Source organism: Colletes latitarsis, chromosome 10, assembly GCF_051014445.1.
Source record: "Colletes latitarsis isolate SP2378_abdomen chromosome 10, iyColLati1, whole genome shotgun sequence".
NCBI lineage: Eukaryota > Metazoa > Arthropoda > Insecta > Hymenoptera > Colletidae > Colletes > Colletes latitarsis.
In genome coordinates this window covers 20,436,382-20,462,741 of record NC_135143.1, presented here as the reverse complement: position 1 = coordinate 20,462,741, position 26,360 = coordinate 20,436,382, and the positions used below count along the sequence as shown (strand labels likewise).

Sequence of the window (26,360 nt, the reverse complement as noted above, 5' to 3'; positions counted from 1 at the left end):
GCGTAGGAATTCGAGGATATGTCTAATGACCAAAAATGATTGTAATTTGCCCCTGCAACTGAAAATAATTGTTTTAGAACGTTTTGAAAATTTTTGTTTTTCGTCGAAAAATTTAGGCACCTACTCGAATTTTTTTCTCGAAAGTGCGTAAGAATTCGAGGATATGTCTAATGACCAAAAATGATTGTAATTTGCCCCTGCAACCGAAAATAATTTTTTCAGAATGATTTAAAACTTTTCAATTTCCAGGGTAACAGGCAGTTATGGTCAGACATTATATTTTCAGTGATAAATTTTTTTCTCGAAAATGGTTAGGATTTCGAGGGTATGTCTGTTCACCAAAAATGATTAAAATTAACCCCTGCAATTGAAAATAATTTTTCCAGAACGATTAAAAATTTTTCAATTTAATTCTTAATAACTTTTTAACGAAGCCTCCATCAACAAATTGGTATTCTTGATTTTCGTCTTGTTTTGGCCTCTAGAATCCCCCATTAAAATTTTTCCCAGGGGTGGCCGAACACTCTGTATAGACCTATCCATTTTATCTGTAACTGATTTCTGATGCTAGGATCGGAAGAATAAAATTTTATAGAAAAATCTTGAAAATATTCCAGGCTCATTGGGAAACAGGTGTCGCTATAAATTGTTCGGGCCACGCAATAATTTTAGAGTCGTGGGAAAACTCTGGAAATCATAAAATATTCGAGTCACTCCCGACCGTGAAATCATAGGAAAATTCTGGAGTCACTATGTAATTTTTTTCAAAAATTTCACAATTTTCCAAGAATCGAGTCACCCAAATGATCCCGAATCGCATCAAAAAATTGTTATAAAATCACACGGATATACACGGAGCGTTTGGTAAGTGGCATCGCAACGTATCGATTCCAAACGGCGCCGCTTTCTCGAGCCACGATAACCAGGTGCAGCTGCATTATCTCTGCTGGTGCATTGGTTGCATACAGCACGCACATACGCGCGCGACACGATTCGATAAATCATGCGTTCGCTATCGGAGCTTGTAAACACCTTGTACTTGGGAGAAGCTTTGGTCGACGACCATACGATACGTTCTATCGCGACCAGATAATGCTAACTATATTTACCCAAGAAAATTGTGTTTTCCTATCGTTCGCAGAAAATACATCCAACGAGCGAATATATACGGTTTCCACGACGGAAAACGAGCACCGATTGCGCTCAATGACGAATCCAGTCGTAAAAGTCATGCTTTCATTGCGGCTCATTGAATTCTACCGTGCTCCTTTTATTAGATATGCATCGTATGCAAAACCGCATAAGAATGCAACGAGAGTTCAAGTGTATCCGCGACATAACGTTCTGCGACTATCTGCCAGCGCACCGATTAGTCATTGCATTACAACGCAAGGAATAAATTATATTCCGTCGTTTTATGAATCACGCTTGTTGGCTCGCGGCAATTCCTACGCATGATTTTTCATATACGATTATTTTCCGTTTCTGTGTTTCGGAGCCAAGCTGTGCTCGAAATTTCGGAAATTTGTGATATCTGTTAATAATTCTAATATTTCTAATATTTTCGATATCTGTGACTTCTGAATCTTAGGGGTAACTTTTTTGTTCGAGGCATTTTAGAAGAAATTATTAAAGTGCTGCGTAAATTGTATCGCGTGAATATTGTACATCGCAAAATTGACGATCTCAAAATATGCACTCACGAGGGGTGGAAAATATATTTTTATCTTCGATTTTTTTTAATTTGGACTTAACATAGTTCAGAGTACAGACGCATAATTTTAATCTTGCATACTATAGGGTAAACTACGAATTAACCTATGAGCAGAGAATGGCGCCCAGCATCTCGCGGTTAGGCCGATCGATTAAATGTCACGATGCAAATGCATCGCTGCATTCGATCGATGCAACGTGGAATTTAATTTGAATGCAGAGAAAATAGCTTAACATATAAAAGGCCATGGAATGACCGTTTCAAAATTAAATACAGAATATTTCGAACAATTTCGGATTCTTGTAAATCTGTCTCGGTAAAAATATCAACAGAAATTAACATAAGAGGTCGAATGACTGAGTAAATAATTAAAAAGTTTTTTATTTTAACATTCTCGTTCGCCAAAATAAAAATAAAAGAGAAGGTTGAAGGCCTCAATCAACAAATTAGAACGCCCTATATAATATTTTCCACCCTCGTGTGGGGTCGTCAACAAATAATTTTTAATTTCTTTATACTACGGTACTGATTCACTAAATATACCAAGCAGGGTGAAAGAAACCTTACACAGATTGAAGCAAAGAAAATGTTAAATAATAATACGTGTAAAAACATTCGTCAGTAATTAAAAATACAAAATATTAAACTTGAAGTAAAGGATTTAAAATCCAAAGGTATACAAACTTAAAAATTAGTTTCGCGGTCTTCGTAGAAAAGACTAAATTTGAGTAATTCGCATAAATATAATTATTAATGTCTGCGAATTTAAATTGTATCCAGAATCGTGGACATCCAGTAGAGAGATGTGGATTCCAAGGAAGATAAAAATAAATTTCCCCGTCTTGAATTAGACCGTATTGCATTGTCAGCTTAGTAGAAGCGTTTAGGAGTGTTGACAGAAGTTATGGCGGGACTATGTGCGTGGAAACGCCGCCGACAAAAGGCCCGAAGTGTACACCTATTATTCGTACACGGCGCAACGACGCGTTACGTAACCCGACTGGCACAATTACCGGCTGGTAGACAACGTTATGGTTACCGTATATGGGAAACAGACTCGTGACACAAATCTCGATTACGCTCGTGTACGACGAAGTTACTCGCCTTACCTTCGCGCCTTACACCGCCGCGTGTCGTCCGCTTGGAAAACGCACGAGCGTGCTTCAGGTTCGCGAAACAAGGTGAAATTCAATCCTCCGCTTCTGACCAGAATAAACGACGCACCGATGCATCGATTTCTCTAGAATCTTCCACCTAATCTAGGATGACCGGCTAAACTTGCGGGACACTGGATGCTACGACTCAGAGTAGGGCAATTTTTATTCACGAATAACAAATAAAAATTTTAGATCGTACGTTTCGTTCATAAATTTGTGAATCATAGTTTATTGATGATTATTTTTATCAGTATTCAGACGTAGACAGAGCTGGTTTACGAGCGAATCGTAACTTTATTCGTTATTCGAGAATAAAATCAAGAATAACTAGTACACATTTGGGATCTATTCTATGCACGTTTCATTTGTAAATTTATTAATGACTTTTTCAATCAGTATTCAGACGTGGACAAAGCTGGTTTATGAACGGATCTAACATTTTTATTCGTTATTCGAGAATAAAATCGCGAATAACTAATACAAATTTTGGATCTATTCTATGCAAGTTTCATTTGTAGATTTATTAATGACTTTTTTAATCAGTATTCAGATGTGGACAAAGTTGATTTACGAGCGAAACATTTTTATTCATTATTCGAGAATAAAATGGCGAATAACTAGTACAAATTTTACATCTATTCTATGCACGTTTAGTTCGTAAATTCGTTTGTAAATTAGAGTTTATCGACCTTTTTTTGGATTTAAGGGGTCAGTTTTCTTACAAGGTAAAATATTCTTTATCGACCATACAAATGCAAGCTAGGCACTTCGAGTCTAATTTTATATAACAAATGTCTGACTTATTCAAATTGTGTAGACAGTGGATTTTCGTGCAGGTAAAATGTGTCAAAATGCTCAATCAATACGTAGAAAATACGTCGAAACATTAAATTTATTTTCCAGTTCTGTGATTTTTCTAATGCGTCGTTCTCAGCGCGCGGAATTCTCGATAAAAGTCGAATTCCTCGTCACGCGAGCTGCATTTCCAAACGAATTTTCTCACGTGCGTCGACACGAGCGCAATTAACGCGCTATTGTTATGGTTTTCCGCGGCTCATGTGCATTGATTACCTGTTTATTGCGTCGTTTCACTATTTGCACCTTCAATTAATATGCTACTTACCAACGATTTTGTAATTCCATTCCGAACGGCGTTGCATTCCAGCGAGATTTTATCTTCATAATTTTCAAATATATTTCCAATCCATTATGAATATAACGATAAGAAAAATTGTCTAGCTGGTGAATTTAATTATAAATTATCTGGTTTACGAGGCAGTCTAATAGTTTGGGTGGAAAACTGCGGTTTATCATGTTTCCTTGTACAGGAAAGAATACTTGCGTCAGAATGAAAATTATTACTCATATACGTAGCTCTCTTTGTGTAGTTTAAGAAGATATATCTTGTTTTCTCGAACAGTAATCTTCTTTGTCTTCTTTATAAATATAATTGCGAAGTTTTATCGTATTCGACTTTCATGAATAACTTATTTCTTGATTATTTCACGCACGATAAGACGGATCGCTCTTATTTCCCCGACATTGGCAAGAACGCGAACGAAAATTGCAGAATTTCGAAACTGGACACGATTAGGAAACGGTAAGACCTTGCCGTCGAGTTAACACCGCGTTTCTTGTCGAACGAAATTATCTGCACGACATTGTTCGTTAAGACAAATTAAGTTTGGCTTAATGGGGCAGTTTAACACTTATGTATTTATAAATTGAATAAAATAAAACTTTAAAAATAAGTTACATAACATTTTCATGAAGACATTTGTACAAACAAATTTTGCATGAAGTTTGTACAAATGTCTACTCTTGTAAAATGTCTGTATTCTGAGTAATAAACAAATACAACTCTGAAACTTGCTTTTTACTCTATAAATATATATCAAACATTAATTAAAGCTAAAAAAAAAAGTAAATAAATAGGGAATCTATATGTTAGAATCACTATTTCCCAATCTATTTTGGGTCATGCAATTTTATGAATAATTCTGATGTAATATAAATAGACATAAGCAGGACTCTGAAATTTGTTTTTTGCTCTATAAATACATACCAAACATGAATGAAAAATTAAAGCTCAAGAAAAGAAGTAAATAAATAGGGAATCTATATGTCTGAATCACTATTTTCCAATATATTTTGGGTCATGCGATTTTATGAATGATTCCGATGTAATATAAATCGCAATAAGCGATTCGAATCTCGACATTTGTGAAAATAATATTGAACACGGATCCATGAAACGCGAAGACACGGACGGTTGGAAAGCAAAGCTCGATTCCTCGATCTCCTCTGCATTCGTTATCAGCGTTGTTTCGCAAAGGATGCTCGCGATAATGGCGGAGCGTCATTGACCGCTTGTCGTTCGCTCGAAACACTTATTCGCCTCGATTTCCATAGTTTCCCCGCGGAGGAAGTTGACCGTTGAAAAAAAGGAAAAGATTCCCTCGCGGAATCTCGACGCGTGTGCGCTTGCTGGATAAAACATGCGCTCGTGATCCGGATGGAGTGCTCCCTCTAACCATAAATTAAAACTCCGACATTGTTTCTTGCGGCTCTACGTACCAAGATATCGAGATAGGGAAATTCGACCAGCAATTAAATTTACATTTTAAACGCGGTTCCGGGATCGCTATTAAACGCGGCGATCGATTAATTACACGCTTTGTAATTATTTGCGTTACGAATGAAGAAGATTTAATAACTCCGAAGGTCCAAGAACAGTTCTCGTCACTCTTTTTCGATCTTAAAACACTTCGTAAATATTTAACTCACGTCCAGCAGTCTCCAGGGTTAGGACGCCATTTTGGATTCAATGCAAACTATTTATTTGAGACTCTTTGGTTTTCGATAGAAAAAGACTTGTAATACGCTTGTAAAATTAACAAAGAATTTACGAATGGGATCAGAATCCTTGAACCTGGAACGAGAAACATGAAATTTAAAATGGTCGTTAAAATCACTCGTTATATTTTGTGTGGTTATACTTAGCACGTGGATGTTGATCGGTTCTGAAAACTAAATAGAAAATTTGGTTAATCGATGCGACTGATTCGTGTTTTAGACACATACCAAAGGCGAAAGCGACGACGATGGCGGAGACGCCGGAGCTGAAGCGTATCGCCGAGAACACGAAGATCCAGAGCAACGTGAAATATCACGCGGAGTTCGAGAAGGCGAAGGGTAAGTTCACCCAGGTGGCAGACGACCCGGAGACGCTCAGAATCAAGCAAAACAGCAAGATCATCTCGAACGTCGCCTACCACGGCGAGCTCCAGAAGAAGGCGATCATGGAGCAGAAAAGGACGATGACCGGCGAGAACGGCGAACAAATTGGTGAGTCAAGCTTTCATCGACTCTCCCATCACGCCATCTTTTCTGTGGATTTGTCGTTTTTACTTGTTTCTGTCCATCTGGGTGAACGGGAAACACATTTTCTGTCTTGACTCTTTCATCGATCCGGTAATATACCAAATGGCAAATGGCTTGCTAGCGCTTTTTTCAGCTCGCAGGGTATCGTGGAAATTGTGGTATAAGCGTGTTCGGTGTGGCCTCGACTTATCCTCAAAAATTAGAATTCATTTTAACCCTTCCGTTTTCTGATCTGTGATTTTAATACAATTTTAAAGTTGATTGTGCCACATGTGTGTTATGTATGCATTATTACGATCGTACTTAACATGTTTTATATACAGAACATTTAGAATTGGTCCAGAATTGGTCCGGAAATCAGGTCTAATTTTCAAGTTTTAGTTTTGAAAGAAACATCAGTTGGGTTAACAAAAACGCCATCTGTAAACGTTCTGATTACATCGTATTATTTCTCGTAAAAAACCCTGTAATCTTTTGGGCTATCATTTTTTTTTCTTGCTTTACTCGTTTTCGAGCTATTCGACTAAATAGATTTACAACCCCCAAACAGTAATTTCTTTCTTCGAATATAAATTTCAAAAAACCTAAAAGGTAAGATACTCTATGAATATACCGAGTTCCTATGTCGAACAATTGTTGCTTAGTCGTAAGGTTTTCGAATTAAAAAAGTTTAAGTCGACAGAACTAGAAATTTCTTTCTGATTTTTCTTTCCTTTCGTAATACAGTTTGTATTTATAGAAAGGTAAATTGTATTTCCTACGTGAATAAAGATGCGCGTAAAAATGAGTATAGAAGAGCAAACGATGGGGGTGCAATGGCGCGAGGACCATTTTGCTATTTAAACTGCGTTAGAGTTTAAATTTACGAGTTCGAAGTCACCTCTCGTAAAAAAGAAATTCGAGACGAGGAATGCGCCCGACAGCATCTGGACCTACTTTCTTACGAAGAATTATCTTGTATCACGATTTTTGCAGTACTTTGTGCGTTTTCATTAACCACTCTCTCGAGAACGCGTGCACGTCCCTCGCGGAGAAAGTAATTACACGCGAGTAATCGAAGCAAGGTAAAACTAGGGTTGTGCTAAAAGCGTTACGCGGTTCGACATACTGCTAGAAATATCCTAAACTGCAAGATGTAGACCGAGATAACAACAATAGAAAATAACAGCTTCAGTCTTGATACTTTCTGCACCGTTCGCGTATAATGAACCAAGCTTATTCTTTCTATGACGAAATAACAACTTTTACAATATATTACGTAATACCTGTAACTGTGAATTTCTTTTCAATTCTACTAGCATGTTAATTCTATCGCTTGATTTACCTTCCTTTGGTGCAACAATAATAAACAATCTTCTGACTTACAGTGCGGTAATGTAAATAGTTATTCCACTTGGATTTTCTTACCTCACAGCTATCCCATCGAAGATTTTGATAATATTTACAGTGGCGAATCTAGTGACCAAATGATGATATTCCTTAGCCTTTCCAATGCCCATTTCCTTGTAGACATTAAAAGTTTTAAATAAAAACAGTTTGTAAGTTGAAATATTTTACACAGAAGTGTCTTAAACCGTGATATATATATCCACCGAAGGCATATGTTTTTAAAAGAAAGAAAATTAAACAAACGGGAGGATTATATTACGATTCTAATTCTTACCAGGTCCGATTATTAACGTCACTTGGCAATTAATTATATAAAGTAAAACATTCCACAGCGCACGTAGTTAAAACAGTTTTATGTACTCGGTAAAACGATCGTCTTGGATTTGTTCGAACGAATTAACTGCTAAGCCTTTCCGTATATATCTCTTAAAATAAATAATTTATGATTGCCGTCATAAACTACTTTGCAATTTATACTGTATCTTCGTAGTACGATCGTTCAAAATTAGAAACACTGATGAACGTAGTGTCTTATTAAAATAACTTTGATGCAACAGCTCAATGCCTACCAAAGCAAAACACGTACAAAAGAACGGAAATGCGTTTCATCGAACGCGCAAGATTTCAATTTCGTTCGTATTTCACGGGAAAAAGGATATATTCGCTAAACAATTCAATAAGTATTAGAATTTTCTATATTGGGTAAACTAATTTGCATTCAAATCGTTGTATCTGTTGCTGTTCAATGTCGAAATATATTAATCTACTTAAACTACCTTTGGCCAATACCTTACACGAGTCATACAAAGTTCCAATAAGAAGCTTATCACGATATAATCTAAAAATATATATCGTATATCTACCCGTAAATATGATACATATGCATGGTTCTCGAGTATTAAAACCCGTGAATGTAATAAGATGAATCGAAAAGTGGAAAGAAGTTTTAAAATCAAGACTCGTGTCTATAATCTACTACATACAAAAGATATACTTAATTTTTATTTTATGTCAACCCATATAATCTACCCAACCTAATTTTTACCTTATTAGAATTCAATCTCTATATATGTACATAATTAATTTTACAATAAAGTATTAATCATAAAAAAAAACCTGTCCATTGAAAACTAAAATATTCCAAGTTATTCCCTCCCCAGTATTTGCCTCTCTAAATGTCACAGAGATCTGGCTCCAGTGGGACAGCTGTGTCCTTTAGTTAGATTAAATAGCCTCGAGTGACCGGCTCCCGTCGTAAGTCGTTGTCCAGAGTATTATATCGCCAGCTTGTGGTCTGTTGGATTTAGAGTACGTAGAGTACACGGACGGTACGATCGCGCCAGCATCTGGCGTAAACGCGAATCCACCGGCCGCGAGAAGCGCGAGCTCGCCGGTGCAAAGGACACCAGGTAGGATCGCCGATTACGATCCCCTTAGCGAGGCGAGACCGAGCCCTTATTCCGCCAGACAAGCGGCCACCACTGTGATTTATACTAGCGACAAGGGACCAGGTGAGTTCACGTCGATTTTACGACCCTAGACTCGTTTGCTTCCGAGCAACGACAACGATGCTGCACCAGAAGACGAGATATCTGGAAGTTACGCGGTTCCGATAGGACCAGTAGGTCAGAATTACGCCGAGTCTTCTATAAATATCACGATCCGGGCTGTAAGGGGACCTTACAGTAGTAGAAATTGCTTTTGGAACGATAGCAGGTGTGTGGAGTTATAGTATACAGGGTGTTCGGCCATCCCTAAGAAAAATTAAGGGCCAAAATAAGACGAAAATCAAGAATACGATTTTTGTTTGGAGTCGATAGGACAACTGGTTACGGAGATATAAGGGTTCGAAGCGTTTGTTTACGTCGCGAGGTCACTGACCCCGCGCGTAAATAGTAAATACGACAGTCACGATTCACGCGCGCGAGGGAGGTTCGATGCATTAGACGGAGACAGAGACAGTCAAATTAAAAAAATTATATCTCCAAAACGGAAAATCAGATCGACATGAACCAAAAATCATTTCAAAGAGGAAGCTTTGCTGCTTCGAACGGCGGCTGAATCATGGAGAAAATACTAGTAATGTTGGAACTACATGTGTGTAAAGTTTAACTATTTTTAATACGCGTTGTTACACTGTCTAAAACAGTGAAAACTGAAGATTCTCTCCTTTCATCTTTGCTATACTACTATTTTTTGTATTAAAAATTGAAGGATTTTTTGTTTTAATATTTATGTCGTGAGGATTCAAACTCACTGTCAAAAGCTTCGTAGTTAATGGCTCTACCGACTTAACCACATCCTGTTTTATAAAGTAAATTTAAATAATTCTTTTACTTTGTACGTAACGAACTCTAAATCAATTAGGGTTTTTTAATATATAGTATAACTTACACCTGCTATCGTTTCAAAAGCAACGTCCACGAGTAAGGTCTCCTTGTTAGAGGCGAGGGGTGAGTTTATGCTATCTACTGGGACATATGGAAACTTCAAAACCCCTCGAAACTCGAAACTTTGTGGTATTTTTGCGATTTGAAACTATTGCAGCGAATAGTTTGTATAGATAAGTTAGGAGTTAATTATATTCTTAGAGCGACTATTCAGTGCGTGAGTCATTATAGTTATTTTACGATTAATTCTAGTCAATTACGTTACTTAAAGGCAGTAACGAAAGTATATTTGAGAATTTCTCGCTCTAAATTTCATCTCCCTTTCTTATTTTCCCCTTCGTTATTTTAATCGCCGAGCATGGTTTCGCTCGTTCATTAGTTAATTACAGTTAACACGGGTTAATAAATTATAGTTTCGAAGCGAGGAATATTTTCTAGTGCGCCTCGATGCTCGAATACTTTTACACGCGGCGCAAACGATGGGAATTAGTTTATGCAAACAAGATTTAGTTTTTAAAAAAAGAATTGCACGCGCACGCTAGAACCGCGTCGTTGATTTCAGAAGAAAATATATCACGGAAAGATAGTCCTCGTTAAGCTAACTTTTCTCTAGAAAAGTTTTCTCTGTCTTCACTTAGAAAGGAGCCTGTCCTAGTTTCTGGAATCACTTTGTATCGAGTTGCAAAAATTGATTGCGCGGGAGGGGGGTTGGAGGTAGCCTACACTTTTAAGAAAATGATCTTTTCATAGAAGACAATAGAGACACTCCAGAAAATATCTGATAAATGCAATACACTATGTCGTCAAAATAAAATTGTACAAAATGGTTTTCGTAGAAATTGACGAAGATATAGTCTTCATCTTTTCACGGTTTAGAGAAGTTAATCTCTTTGCAACAAATTCTTTTGAGTCAGTTGTCGAGAAGAAAAATGGAGCATCGTAGATTTTTTAAAACAGGGGTGGTATTATTGTATTATTTGAACAATGTTTGATAATTTATATTTAATAAAATTTACTCGAACAAATTCGTTTTATTCTGCAAAGAAACACATGTTTGTTTTAGTATTAAAATAGCTTAGTATACCTGTGTTCCTAAACGCATATGTAGGATAGATTTTAATTCTCTAACTATGTAACACAAAAAAGAAATTATTCAAATGTTACTCAGTTCAAGAAGAGCATACCAAATAATAAAAAATAATACCACCGAGCATTTTAAAAAATCTAGGGGGTTCTAGTTTTAGCCTCCACTTGACCATTTAATTAGAGTGTAAATACTCCTTCTTTGTTCCTGAGGAAACAGTTTGTAAGGCTTCATTTGGGCCACATAGTGCATTTGTATGATAACGAATGGATAGTTAAATGCACTTGGTATAGTTCTAGTTTTCCTTTATTTCGTGTACGAATGATATGGCCATGTGGGTTGGCCACTCGTTACGCAACCGGCAATGGCCAGTTTCAATAGATTGCCTTTTAATTGGATTAGTTCGAACGATATAGGTAGATACACTTCGGCCACTCCTATTGTAACGTCAATTATTATCTTCCCAACGTCAGCGTTGTGTAAAATTTATCGTCGAGTCGAACACTAATTCATTACGTTGTATGTTGCGCTTCTAACAGATGACGTGTGTTTTTTCCCCCCCCCCCTGTTTTTCTGTGCAAAGTAATATATAATCGAGAAAGTTGTGGTTAACGGTGGCTGGTCAAGACCATATTTCTGTATTTCGTGTAAATGTGTCCTGCATTTGTTGTAGTTTTTCTTTTTCATCGTTGCTCACGCGCCGACTACATCCATTCACCAGCAATTAAATCGAAAACGATTCAATCCTTTTAAATTCTATTTAAACTTACACGTTTTCCTCGACGAAATATCCGTTCCCGTGGCAAGTTTCAAATACTGCTTTAAAAACTCGTGGGACAGATATTTTTAGCACTCTCGCAACAAGAGTTCCGCGGAAGCAGTTATTTCCGGAACATTCATTACACAAAATTTCATAATTGTAATTTATTAAAATGTATTCGAATATGTCAGAATTCATTAGAATCCATTAAAGTTTAGTAGAATTTGTTAAAATTTGTTAGATTTTATCGTAGGTTCGCGCAAGAACATTTATTTCTTTTTAAATGATGTTCGAAGTAGAATTTTTACAATATGAGACCCTTTATCATAAAATACTTCACTTTCACTGTATCAACGGAAACTATTAAAGGAGTTTATTTCTACTCCATAATGCGATTTCGAAGTTGGATACAGTAAAACCTCGATATGTGCAAAAACTAAGTAGAAAATTCCTGCAATGATCGAGGTAACCAAAACGAAAGTAAATCAATATCGTCGAAACCATACAACGGACCATGCTGCCGTGCAATAATCGAGGTTCTACTGTACAGATCGCTCGGTTTCTAAAGAAGGTACTTGCATTCGAATTAGTTTGGGAACATGCCGCCATTTTGCTTGTTTTATCCAAACGCGATGATGACTCGTTCTAGTGACGAATCCACCTACCAGAAAAATCGGCTCTGTGGCGGACATAGACCCCGTGAACGACTACTATGGATCGTTGACGCCAGCCACGAACAACAATCACGTCCCACAGCATCAGCCGCCGCCCCCACCACCCACCAATGTCGGGGTAAGTTCTTTCGATACGTGCAATACCTCTACCCAAACACAGGGACCTCCCCGAACAATTTTCCTACGTTTAGAGATGTAAAGATCAATTTTAAAATCGGTAGATCTCTCAATTAGCCCTTTGTCCTACGATTTAAACAGTGCGAGCCCAGAATTTAAACAAAAATGCCCAGCCTTCGAGCCATTCCACAGTGGCACGCGGTGTTTGCATTTGGTCCGAATACCTGACCACGAGTCTCACGCGTGGTTGTAGGGTAAAGGGTTAAATTTGTCGCGTTTCAGATTCCCATAAATATTATCCCTCGACGATTCATGTTGAATTAAAATATTCTAACGATACGAACACGAGCCCCGATTGAAAGAAAAATCGTTACAACAAAAAATGCGTGCAATCGGCGTCCGTAAATCTATCGTTAGAAAGGTCACATACTCGATACCGAGGCCCCAAACGTAAAACTCACGAGTGGACGGCAGCCACGAGTATCCGAGCTAGCTGGTCAAGGCAGTAACCGAGGAAAGAATGCCCCTTGACGGAGGGGACTGGTGGGAGGTCCACCGTGGTCGATTCTTTCACTAGCGAACCTTATGCCCAAACCGATCAGCCTTCCCTTTCCCATCGGCGGCGCAACTTTCTCGATCATGATATCGTTCCTTTCGTTTCCAGAGAGTGTACAGAGCGATGTACGACTACGAGGCGCAGGACCTCGACGAGGTGAGCTTCTGCGACGGGGATCTGATCGTCAACTGCACGGCCATCGACGCAGGCTGGATGACCGGTCTGGTGCAGCGCACAGGCCGACACGGCATGCTGCCAGCGAACTACGTCGAACCGGCGCAAATTTAAACCATCCGAAACCCGTCGCGTCCTCATAGTCTTCGTTGATCCCCGCTGCGTCGATCGGGTGGCCGTCCGGTCGAACAAACGAGGAAAATGGCGCGGAACCAGCCGGCGACAAGAACGAACACTAACAGGATTCGGGGCGCTCGATCGTCGCCGAGGATGCTCTGAAAAAGGAAGGGATGTTCGAGTGTAGGAGCGAAGGAAAGACAGTGGCCGGGACCAGCGATCACGGAGATTCTTTATTAGCCTGGTAACGGTACTTCCGGTAGCGTCGTATTCGATAGCAATCGTCGATCTTCCTTTTTCGATGGGCACGAGGAGCTTGACCGAGATTCTGGACGCTTCGCGTCACGGAACAGCGACACCAGTCGAAAATCGTTCTTCGACGCTCCAGCCTCTCGGAGTGTCTGGCATCGTGTTTTTGCATTTAAGTCGTCAACTACGACCGTAATTCCATCGCGTTTGGGACCAAATCCCGTTCGAAGATGAACGCGACACAGTGCCTTTCGCTAGCAATAATTTCTGTGAAAGAGTCGATCGAATCCGAGGCACCTGCATACGCAGGATGTCGCAGGTTTTAACGGCCAAACTCTGACGGTATATTCTATGGGTGTAAACAACAGGAAAATCTTATATAAACATGGGAACAAGCTTTCTTAACCCTTTATATTATTAGACAATTTTTTTAATTCGGTTATTCCGACGTGCAATTATTTCCGTTTCGTTTTTAAATGGTCAGACTTGGGGTACGAACGTAGAACCACGGAGGAAATAAAGTTTTCTTTTGGAAGATTGCTCACGGACACCCAAGAGATCCTTTAAAGTTAGAAGACTCTAAGCACCGTGCATACTCTTGATTCGTAAACAATGTACGCATTTTGGCACGAAGCCTAACAACTTATACCGACGAAAGTTGCCTTCAAAATGTTTGATAATCTCAAATAATAAACACAGTTCTCGTAAACAGGCTAATATAATTATTGCCTAACTATTCTTACGTTGTATCGCAGTGGACTGTTTCCAATACTGTGAATTTAATTAAGCTTTAAACAACGTATGTTTGTATAACATGTTTACTTTATTTGATCCTCTACAATATACTGACAAAGTTTGGCTATTAAAATCCTGGGCAGCCTGTATATTATATACAGAGTGTTCCGCATTTTTCGAAAATACGAAACACCCTCTATATACAGTTCAGTTCTGTTTTTATTTTCTCTCGAAATCATTCCGCTGCTTCGAGGATTCCATTTTCCGTCTTATTTATCACAGTAAGGACCAGTTTTGACGATAGCGCGACGACAAAGACAGAAAGGCCGAGCATTTATTGATTATCAAATATATATATATATATATTTTTTTTTTTACGTCGACACCGTTTCTTAGATCTTTTCCTTTTTTTTTATTATACCGAAGGGACACGATACGTTCGTCGGAATACAGAATTATTGTTACATTTGTATGCACCGTTGTTGACGATTTCTGTCCTCTCAGTCTTTGTCCAGGTTCGCGCGTTGCTTTCGCATTTGTTGCACGCGGAACTGATCGAAAGGTTCGGTGAAAAATTGCTATTTATTGTACGACGATAATATCTCGAATATTATCGGGTTAGCGAGGAAACTTGGACTAGAAACATCTACGGCGCCACACCGTTCATTGTGATTCAAAAGGAACAACGATGTGCCTTATATACGTAGACCTTTAATTAGGACAATCTAACCGCGAGCTTGCGTCGCGATTAAGACGGGGACCAGATCGATGAAAAAAAAAAAAAAAAATAAGAAAAATATAATTCACGAACTAACGTTATCGTGTGTCGTTACGATAGGACAGAATTTCCAATAATTCTTTTTTATAGAACTATTTTTGAAAGTGAATCTAGTTAAGATAACGAAGATTTGTAATAATGTTGTTGAACGCGAACGTTTCGTTACGCTCGCTTGCACGTAAGGGAAGTAACAATCGTTGAAAACTTTATTACCGCTCTTTATCTAGTTAACAACATTAACCAACATTTACCTAATAGCTGTTAAGTTTTATCGCGCGAGGTTCGCCCATGTTAAAATGCTTCTTCGGCTTTCTATGATCCTTTCAGTGCTGAACGACGCCGACCGTGCCTGAAAATCTTCCGAGAGGTATCGATCGTGCATTTTACGAAGTATCAGATAGTATTTAATATGGTGTTTCGGGAAACGCGAGTCTTTCAATCGTATATTGGGCCCAAGAAATGTTCGGGGACCCCTGCTGCTAGTGCTGCCAGAGAAAAAAATGGCGGTAGAAAAGGAAGACGACTAGCAGTAGATGACAACTATTTTTTGGCCTAACGTATGTGCTGTAGGGATCGACTGTTTTTAATCCTTTGCACTTCAGGCAGTTTAAGACTAAAATATTCGATCCAAGCATGAAGTTGACTAAAAATTTGCAAATTGCACCATTTTTTATATCGTTGTCCAGCAGATTAAAATTAAATTGGGGAAATGTCATGAAAATATAAAGATGACACGAATAAAAATGTGCAACAGAATTTTACCAAGTATTTTATTAGTTTTATACGTTTCTTATACTTTACAAAGCTAAATCACTTTTTATTACATCGTAAAATAATTATCTCTGCAAAAAACTTGAATCGAACGTTTCTTAAACTCAGATTATATTATACTATACACGAGAAAGAAACAAAAAGGTGTAAAAAATTGTATGAAAGTAAGGAAGTACTGCCGGAGTGCAAAGGGTTAACTAGTATGGTATCTTGAGCTATAATACTCGATAATGAACTTGCTCAGACAGCAAAAGTATTCGATTTAAGAAAACGAACTTAGTATAAGGAATTTCAGAGTGGAATTTACAATTTATAGATAGACAATCTTAAGAAACAATAACAGATTTTGCCTCTTTATTGTGGAAAATGAACCGACTATCGAAGACGAAACTATACATTTAATTTTGTAATACTTTTACAAAAATGTTCAGCCTGTGTACAGTGACGTAACTTTTAAAGTATTGGGCACCTGACGGAGTGAAGATCTAATAATCGTCAGCAGTGAATTTCAAGGCTGTCGATTCTATTTTTTATCGAACAATCGAAAAAGATAACTATTAAGAATCTTTTTTAAATATAGTCTGACTGTATAAGTCTGACGATTCTGAAGAACGAAAGAAATATATTTGGTATGGTACTATTACCACGCATTCAAATCACCTAACTGTATTTACTAATAATTATATTTTCAATTTCACTCAATGCAAGCCAGCCGCATTATTGACGTGAACTTTTCGCTGTGCGATTTACAGTTTATTTTCTTCATAATTTTAAACTTCCAGAGTTGGTATCCCAACCAAATTAACGGATACGAAATTGTTTTTGAACCTTTAGAAACGTACCATCGCGAGGCTAGCGCGAAAATGGGCAACATTTGTAGAATAAATATTCTCATCGCCGACAAATAAAAATTTGACCATTTCATCAAACAATCGCGAATAAATTGCTATACGTTGGTGTTATTGGTACCTATTATGCGAATAAAATGTTGTCCATCTATGGGCTAGCGAGGAATATCGACGACCTCGGGGTTAAATCTCGTTCGAAAACGTATTTCGAGTGGGTTATATCGCGATTATTTTGAACAATCGACTTTGTTAAATAATATCTGTAGTCGAACGGAACGCGTTTCTTAAATACTGCGCCGTTTTATTTGTTTAAATATCGTGATTCCTATTTCTGCTTGCATACGCGATGATCTAGAAGGTCCGGCTGGCGCCGAATTCCTTTGGCATACAAACAATTAAACCGTGGTCGTTTACGTGTTTTTGTTCGTTGATTTTTCACGAGGACTCGTTTCGAGTCTTCGTAAAAACACGTAAACGGCCGCGGTTTAACACTTTGACTGCCCTGTCACCCATACACGGGTGAATCTTCCACTGTGAAACTAGAAAAATTAATTCTCAACTCGAGGTGTCGAGGGAGATAAATTTGAGCAGGATTTGTGAGTTTTATTAAATAAAAATTTTTGCAGAGAATTGCACGGTTCTCGTCTGACATTCAACGCGTTAATTGTCCGTAGGAAGGAATTCGGCGTCAACCTGACCTTCCGGAGCATCGCGTGTGCAAATGGAAACGGGAATCACGGTCCCAGTTTCTTCCTCCCGCGATATTTAAACATTATTCGTACACGTAACACATGCACACACAGTACTGAAAGGATTTGATCGCTTCCTCGGATATGTTCTCGAACAATCGCGGGATTATCGGCAATGTGAGATTGTTCTCCGCGATGGTCTCGATTTTCATAGATAGCTTTATGCCTGATGTCCAATTAATGTACAGATAATATAGTGATCGAGGAAACTCGTCGACGATAATGAGAATATCGTGTTACCATTGCGGAGTATCTGCGCCCTCTCGTTGTCCTCTGTTCTCTTTTGTCTCACGTTTCGAAATTACCTGTCCGTTTGAAATTTTGGTTCCTCGGTGAACGTATTTGCATTGCATTTACCTGAATAGGAGATTAGGAGAACGCTACGCGAAGGAACTGAACGGCGATGTTGTTACGTGCGCGTGGAACGTCGTTCGACTTCGTGATACCGCGAGGAGATATATTCATATTTTTGGAAACATGTTAGCAATTTCTTTTTTTTTTTTCTTTTTTGTAATTATTAGAACACCGATAAGACGATCTACGATTATAATTGAGAAACATACAGAAATATATATATTAGTGTTGTTTAAAGCAGATAATATTATATTATGATACGAAATCATAAACAATGAATATGTTATGTAATCGTCGCCTGATTATTGCTTATCCACCTGTCTCTCCATTGTCCTCATATTTTCCAGCTATTCAACTCAACAACAGCGTAGAAATTCACTTGTAAAAGAAACTGATTGCTTTACTATAATACCAGCATTTTATTATTATACAAGGTGATCTAAGATTACAAGGCAGACGAATTTTGGAGTATATAGTACTCATAAAAATAGATTAAAAGTGTCCTATTATGCAATTTGCACCCTTTCTCTTTAAGTCATCGAGTATTTTGAATTCTCTAGATACTTAGTATTTGTAAACTTTATAATTCATTTAGAATGTTGTAAAGTAACATACAATTCGATTTTCGAATATTTCTATTTTTCACATAATTTCAACTGGCGTGACCAGTCAACGTATTAACGAGCGAATACACTACACTTTGTTTTCCCTCAACCGTATCGAGTCGAAGATTATTATTTATATTTGTACAAGATTTCGAGATTCATTTGTACAAATATATTTATTTAAAAAAAAAAAATTGCTCATTCAGCGCCAACGATAAATGAATCGAAAGGATGTTGCAACGAAATAAAATGTACGTTTTTAGCGCAACGGAAACTGCAGCCGCTGTTAAATGAAACGAACCGACGTTCAGGTATAAAAAATGCACATTTATTGAGAGTGATATAAGTACAGTAGAAGGGTTACTCGTATAAAACTGAATTCGCGGCAATTTAGCGCGCGTATTAAATTCTCGGCTGGATTCGTATTCGAAACAGACTTGGGCAAGATCTTTAATGAAATGCACGAACGAACGTTTTATACGAACGCGAGACGTGATAGTTGAGCGTAGGAAAAAACTCGTGATATGTACGAAAGTTATTTTTAACGAAAACTTGCACGCTAATAATGCCCAACTCTGGTTTCCACCAATAACGCATGGAAAATTGGAATAATTCAGCTATTTAACAATGCAGAAAACACGAAGTGTCGGTTTCAATCTTATCGTATCAATTTCCTATGAATTGTCGCGATCGTTTTTCTTTACTTTCCTCGCGTATCATTCGCTTCACCCTTTTAACTGCCTAACCGTTTTCGTTGCAAGATGAACATCGTTTTCGTACTATCAATTATTCCTACTCGTACAGAGCGTATTTAGAAATGAACGATTTGCTAAAAGATCGGCAATTCATCTAAAAGTTCAAATTTGTCTACCTATATGCAGAGAAACCGAAATTACAATCGAATTTGCAACAAAAACTGCAATCGCATTTAACGCGTTGACTGATTAATTATACTCCGACAAAACAAGTAGCGAACGATTATTGAAATATTTAATTACTTTTATTTTCTATAATATAGAGATTATTTTTTATAAATTTGTTGAAGCAAACGTCGACGGAGATACGCAGTATATTCTAAAGTAATCTAATTCGATGGAATATGATTCGTCTTGAAAAAATATGTTCAAAATGTGGAATAAAGCTTTTTTCTAGGAGCTTTCGTTTTCGAGAAAGTCGACCTCGAAATTGCACGGTGCAACGCAATAAAGCGCGCGCGCCGCGCGAATTCGAAGTCGATTTTCTCGAAAACGAGAGCTCCTAGAAACAAACTCTATTCCACAATTTTGATTTATTTTTTGCGGTACGTGACGTCAGTATTTATATCATCGCGTTACGTGAATCATTTTGCCTATACTAAATGAATAGCAGTCCCCTCGGTAGTCAACGCGTTAACAGCAGCGCCAATAAAAAGTTTCGAAGCAGTCAAAAGGTTAGTACATCAGCGTCGTTTGCCTGCGCAACGAAATTTCAAGCATTCACGATCGAAGCATTATATTTTGCAACATATTGTTTAGCAAATATTCGTGTCTCGCAACGTTACGAGACACAGAAGCGAACAAGCGTGCGACAAAGATCGCAAAACACAATCGACGATTAATATAATAGCAACGAATTTAAATCCTAAAATAGGACTACTGCGAGGGCCAAATCTTTTGGCACCAAGGTCGTCACCCCTTCTGCTACCGATTACTGTCACGTGACAAAGATGTCAATGTTTAATATTGTCATATGAATCACATACAGAATTGGGCAAATTTTATTCAAGGAATATGCCCAGTTTGGAGATAATAAAAATCAATTTGTTTTAATTTCCTTAAAAATACAAGTCTTGAGAACTTTAATGGTGAAATTTAAATGGTTGAGAATAGAATTTTCAATTGAATTCCGAATACTTCTAATATTGTATACCAAATTTTATAGTAGATTTTCTCCAAACGACACTTTTTAATATTTGGGGAACCAATGCACCGATTGATTTAAAATTTGACACACTCAAGCACAATAGGATCTTTTTGGACTTTTTATTCAGGATCACCAGAACAATAATCATGTTAACCATAGGCTTGTATACATTGTTCACAAATATATTTTTATATGCATTAAAAAAAACAAAAAATTCACCGCATTTAGGTACAGGCACGAAGGGGTTAATCACAGGTGACATATTATGTATAACGTGAGAAGGAGTGGGGGAGAGCCTTTGACCTTGGGACGCCGAAAGTTTCGATCCCCACAGTAGCCGATCGATCGATGGATCGACAAAGCGAAACTCTCGTCCTTGTCGCAGACCATACTTCGTTGGAATGTTATGTTCAAGGCCTCGTCTAATTTATTGAGCCATCCTTCAACTATTTTTTAACACATGAATTTACAACATGGTTATCCTCGACCGTTCCTTATTAAGCTCCAACGAACGATTACAAAGACTTTCGTCGATTACAGACGTTCCTAATCGATCGAAAAACCTTCCTAGATTTCTAATAATTCCTTGCTCTCGACTAACGTTCCGTTCGGACAATGTCAACGGTGATTATCATTGCTCGAGTCTCGATACACTCCTTGGCACGAATAAAGCCGTTTCTTATAGCGAAACTGATGGCAAGTATGAACATAGATGGGCAAAATTCTCGCCTAGTCGAAAACTTCGAACAACGAATGAAAGATAAATGGTTTTTTACTCGTTACTCGTCGATTTAGAATTGGAATGTCAGACGTGAAATTATATTTCACGAATAAACCACTGTACTTTTTTTTTTTTTATTCGCGATCTATCGTTCGAACGAGATTTTGCCCATCGTACGAGTCGAGAGATTGGTCGTTACGGTGACAAGCTAAACTTTATAATAAACGCGGTGATGGAGGGTACGAGACCAGGTGGATATGAATTTGGGGTGAAACGCAGGGATGGAATTTCCTACACAGCGATGGAGCATCGATACTCGATTTAATGGTCGTGAAACGTCATTTACGAATCCTCTGAACATGTTGCAAAAGTATAGAGGATGGTTATAAAAATGAAAAAGAAGTAAAAATTGAAATATATCATGATAGAAACAGCTCGAGAGGAAATGTCAATTTGTACTAATGCACAGGGTGATTCGAAGCCAGTGTCGAAAAATTGTTAGAAGTTATTTTACAACTTTTTGTTTTCTTATGATATATAGAATCACCTCTGTTAACTAAAGGAAGAATATAATTACTCTAACGAAGACTACGAGTTTACCTTTACCAAAGCTACAAATATCGTAGAAAAAAAGGATTTTTCATCCAATGCTTTAACTGGCTAGTTGCTTCTACTCCGAACTGTAAACTCCAAGTTTACAATATTCGTTTACTAAATGGGAAGCTCGAAATAAATGCGTCGATAAGCTACACAAACGTTTAGAGGAAGAATTCCAGTCTGAAAGTATTTGAATATAAAAAAAAAAATCAGTCGACTGTAAAACCTCGAATATTTTGTTTCCCTTATTGTTCCGTATCACGCAATAAAAAGAAACTGCTGTACAAAGTCAGACCTCGAGCATTAACGAATCAATCCTCCACGAATATTTTTTAATCCTTCCGTTCTTATCATCTTCAAACAAAATTGTAAATTGTTTCCTTTGCCTTTTATATTATTCGTTAAGCGAGCATTCGTTTTTCTCGGGTAAAAAAATGAGTTTTTATAAATATAGTGTCTAGATTCCCCTACTATCAGATTCCACACTGGTTTGGGGCCCAAGCGGGCTCAGGTCCCAACTCTGCAGAGTATAGTGGGGGTAGATCTACCGCGCTTGCGCGGAACAAAAAAGTAGGAGACACAACTCGTCATCTCTGGTTCAGAATATGAGTATTAAATAATATAACGAGATTCACGCTGCGCTGAAACTTTTAGAAAAAGACTTTAGTGATATTCGAATACAATAATCAACCAATCGATTTGAAATTTTGTACGTGATTTCTGTTATCCTATGTAACCCATAATTATACAGGGTGTTCGGCCACTCCTGGGAAAAGTTTTAATAGGGGATTCTAGAGGCCAAAATAAGACGAAAATCAAGAATACCAATTTGTTGATGGAGGCTTCGTTAAAAAGTTATTAACGTGTAAAGTTCCACCCGTACTGAATTTTTTTCTCGAAAATGCGCAGGATTTCGGGGGTATGACTATTCACCAAAAATGCTTGCAATTGACTCCTGCAACTAAAAATAATTTTTCCATCAACAAATTGGTAGTCTTGATTTTCGTCTTATTTTGGCCTCTAGAATCCTCTATTAAAATTTTTCCCAGGTGTGGCCGAACACCCTGTATAAACGCATCTGTCATAGTTGCTTTTAATTTCCAAGTATTCTGAGCCTATAGACAACTTTATAAGTCACTTCGAATTATTTAATTCTGATCAATAAGGTGGATATAATTTTTAAATGCTTCAAACTCGAATGAATATTTGACCCTAAAGAAAAACGAATACCCCCTTAGATAAACTAATGCTCTGTTCAAAACACATTCGTCGTTAAATCTTACCGAACACGGGTCCTATCCAAAACATTCTGCATCAAAACGTACCAGCAACTCAATCAGAAACGGTTTCGAAACACTCAGCTACGGAATGTCAATATTCTATCGTCGTTTTTAACAGCCTCGATCAAAGTCCAAAGTTCTTCGTTTCTCCTCGTAAAACGACTCTAAAACCGGATCACCGTCGGAAAGATCCGTCGAACGTCTCACGCTGTGTAGGTAGCGCGTACGAGACGCCTGGCGTCGCGTCCTCTTCGTCCTGGGCTCTGTCGGCGCGCCTCTTGTCGGGAATCAACGTTTGGGCGTCGTGCGTTGAAGGGTCCGCGTGCTGGCAGTGTCTTTTTATCGTAGCGTGATTTTTCGTATTTTTTTTTTTCTTCTTTTTATTCAGAGACGGGCAAAATTTTACTCGAACAAAGTTAATAACAATTCACTCGCGACGTTCGCTCTACGGAACGCCGTTAAAAATCGACCCATCGTGAAATATTACATTCCATAATGGAAATTCTGATTTTCATTTGGATCAACTTGCTAATTTGTCGTTCAATTTTTACGGGAATTTCGCCCGTCCCCGACTTTACCTTTTTGTTCTAGATATATGCAGTTATACTTGTATATGGGTGTGGTCTGTGTGTTGTACGTGTACGTGTATGCACGTGTTTGCGCCCTTGTCGCACAGAATTAGCCTGGCTGCTAATATCCGGCCAGGTCGGCGAACGTCTGATCCATCTCGTCGGCGATCGCTTTGTACTTACAGCGCTCGTTTACCACCACGTCTGCAACGCAAAAGGGAGGGAACGTGGTATTAGTTGGACGGTGTTAGACACTTGGTTAGTTAGGACAGTTTAACAAGTTTTATTAGAAAGAGAGAGAGAGAGACAAAGACGTAAACGTAGGTGTTATTGTTCAGTTTAGTAGAGGGACCGTGGAACGACGCGGCTAATCTAAGTTTTTTTGGTCGTCGCACCGATTGTCAGATTTTGGAAGGACGATCGTTGGAGGGTGTACATGGTTCTTGATACGCGTAGGAAAATAGAAGAGCACCGTGTATATTTTTTTAAGCCTTTTATTGTAACGTGATTAGTTCCTGGGTTGAAACGTTTCCAGCAGGACGGTTTATGGCAACGTCGCTAGGAAAATGGACAACTTCCGGGCTCAATCTTTATTCGCCTGAGTTTCTTTGTGGTTATACATGTAGTTGCGTCTCGTTAACCGTAGGAAAACCGCGCTTCGACGAAACCGAGTACTTACCGGGCACGTTCGTCGCGTGACGAGGAGAAAAATTATAAACAAATGGGGAAAGGCGAGTAATAAATACGTAAATCTGTGTCACGACTGGGATTTTAACTCTATGGTTACCGGTCGGATTAATTTACAAAAAAAAAAGAAAAAAAAAAGAACTGAAAAGTAACGCAGAGTTTCGTCGATAAATAAAAAATGAAGAACGCGGAACGTAGTTTTATGACGCAGCAATTTTCAGTTACAATAACAAAGTTACACGTAAGCGGGCTGGCCGGTTTGGCAAAGCGACCACGATCGTATTCGGTCGTTTCGATGGCGGCCAAACGATCTTCGACAGCCGATGGACGTGTCCGATCGCCGACTATCAATTAATTCTTCTCGATCAATTCGGTGAAGGTCAGGTCCAGGTCGTCGCAGATGTATTTGTACTTTTCTTTCTCGTGTACAAGCTCGTCTGAAACGAAAGGTGATTGCGTTAGACGTTCGAAACAATAAACAGTCGTAACCCTGATATCTCACTCTTAAACGTAAAATAATCTGTAGCCTAGAAATTAAAATATTCCTTCATCGAGAGTTCTGTATTTCATGTACAATGAAATCTCCATTATCTGGATCTGATCGATCGGGTGGACTTTCTTATTTAAGTGACGATTTGTTTTGCAGCTTTATTTTTATTCAACCCTTTACACTGGTTTTGAATTTTCATTATATTTAAAAGTACAGAAAAAATCATTGCAACGGAGCTGAAATTAAATTTCTGGTCACATATCAAGTTACACAGTTATAATATTTTATAACTTAATGATATATGAATTTATATACAAACCCTACAGTTACTCAAATTTGTTATGTGAACCAAAGTAGTATCTCCATAAAATTAAAAAAAAATTGACTCTGCCTTAAAAATTTTAAATGTGAAATTACTCGAATTGTCTCAACTCTGATTTTGAGTATTGGTGTTGCTAAAATCTTGATATTCAGCAAAAGAAAGATCGTTAAATTAGCACTAATCTGGATGATCGAGGTTTCATTGTAACACGAAAATCAAATGTATTATCGTTGTGAAAATGACCGTGCGATGAGCTGGTGATGAAAACGACGATTCTTGACTCCTTGCCTTTGTTGTGAGTCGATAAAATACTAAATATGAGTGATTTAGTATTACAATATTAAAATAAAATTATTATATTCCCTGTCGGGATACACCGTTCAAAATAATTAGGAGATCAATACAAAATTATATATAAAAAAATCATGTACTAGAGAGTTTAATAAGAATCTGTAAAAATTTACTAGAAAACAAATAAAATTTGCTAAAATATTAACGTTTTAAATACTTAAAAAAAAAAAACAGCTTAAAATATATTATACGGTTCAGAGAAAAAAGGAGGGAATCTAAAATTTTAACACCTCTCAGAAAACACATATTTATTCTTTGATAAAATGCCACTTCCTGGCATTGTTTCTTCTAAAAATTCTCTATTTTCTTATAAGCATACAAAAAATATTGAAACTAAGCTGACTCTGTACGTAGTTTCACACACGACAAAAGCAATACCACCCTGAATTTACAATGTTTCCCTCGAATAAAAATTTCTTTCCCGCAAACCTGATCTCCTTAATTACCTCGAATGGCGCACCATGCATTCAAGGCAAGAAGTTATCTCGTCCGATACGTGGTTTATCAGTGCAACTCGCTGGATAATAAGCTTCGGTCGTTAGCGGCGAGTAAGTGGGTTAAAATGCTCGCAAATGACTTACGGATTACGTTTGTTAAGAGCAAGCGAGATTGTGAGAAAGGTGTCTGTATATTTATTTGTTTTTGTTTTGGTCGAAGCGTTAGAAGGGTTGGTTAGTGGCTCGTTAGACGCCGTAGAGCTCCATGAACGCCTGGTCCAAGCCGTCCCCGATCTCCTTGTATTTCTCCTTCTCAACCACCATTTCATCTGCAAGCATTCGCATGGTTATTCGAAGCGTCATCCTCCTGGTCGGTCGTCGGCTACTCTGTCGCGTGTT

At 37.9% G+C, this 26,360-nt stretch overlaps 2 protein-coding genes across 20 annotated transcripts in view; one reads left to right on the top strand and one right to left on the bottom strand.

Moving 5' to 3' along the window:
- Positions 1–19,572, top strand: part of LOC143346906 (LIM and SH3 domain protein F42H10.3-like) — a 53,434-nt gene extending 33,862 nt beyond the window's left edge. Inside the window, exons 3-6 of one of the 2 annotated variants that reach the window (XM_076775592.1) lie at positions 5,948–6,219; positions 8,952–9,155; positions 12,528–12,670; positions 13,334–19,572. In XM_076775592.1, the coding sequence (XP_076631707.1) occupies positions 5,948–6,219; positions 8,952–9,155; positions 12,528–12,670; positions 13,334–13,513 (799 nt within the window). In that variant the 3' untranslated portion in view covers positions 13,514–19,572. The remainder of the gene's footprint in view (positions 1–5,947; positions 6,220–8,951; positions 9,156–12,527; positions 12,671–13,333) is intronic. The other variant, XM_076775593.1, reaches the window with a different exon arrangement.
- Positions 19,573–20,612: 1,040 nt separating this feature from the next.
- Tm1 (tropomyosin 1) overlaps positions 20,613–26,360 on the bottom strand; it is a 51,808-nt gene continuing 46,060 nt past the window's right edge. For 13 of the 18 annotated variants that reach the window (XM_076775578.1, XM_076775580.1, XM_076775581.1 and 10 more), the window contains one exon: positions 24,153–24,798. In XM_076775578.1, coding sequence (XP_076631693.1) covers positions 24,713–24,798 — 86 coding nt within the window. In that variant the 3' untranslated portion in view covers positions 24,153–24,712. Of the gene's footprint in view, positions 23,879–24,152; positions 24,799–25,709; positions 26,291–26,360 lie in introns of those variants that run through there. The other 5 variants (XM_076775574.1, XM_076775570.1, XM_076775575.1 and 2 more) reach the window with 4 other exon arrangements.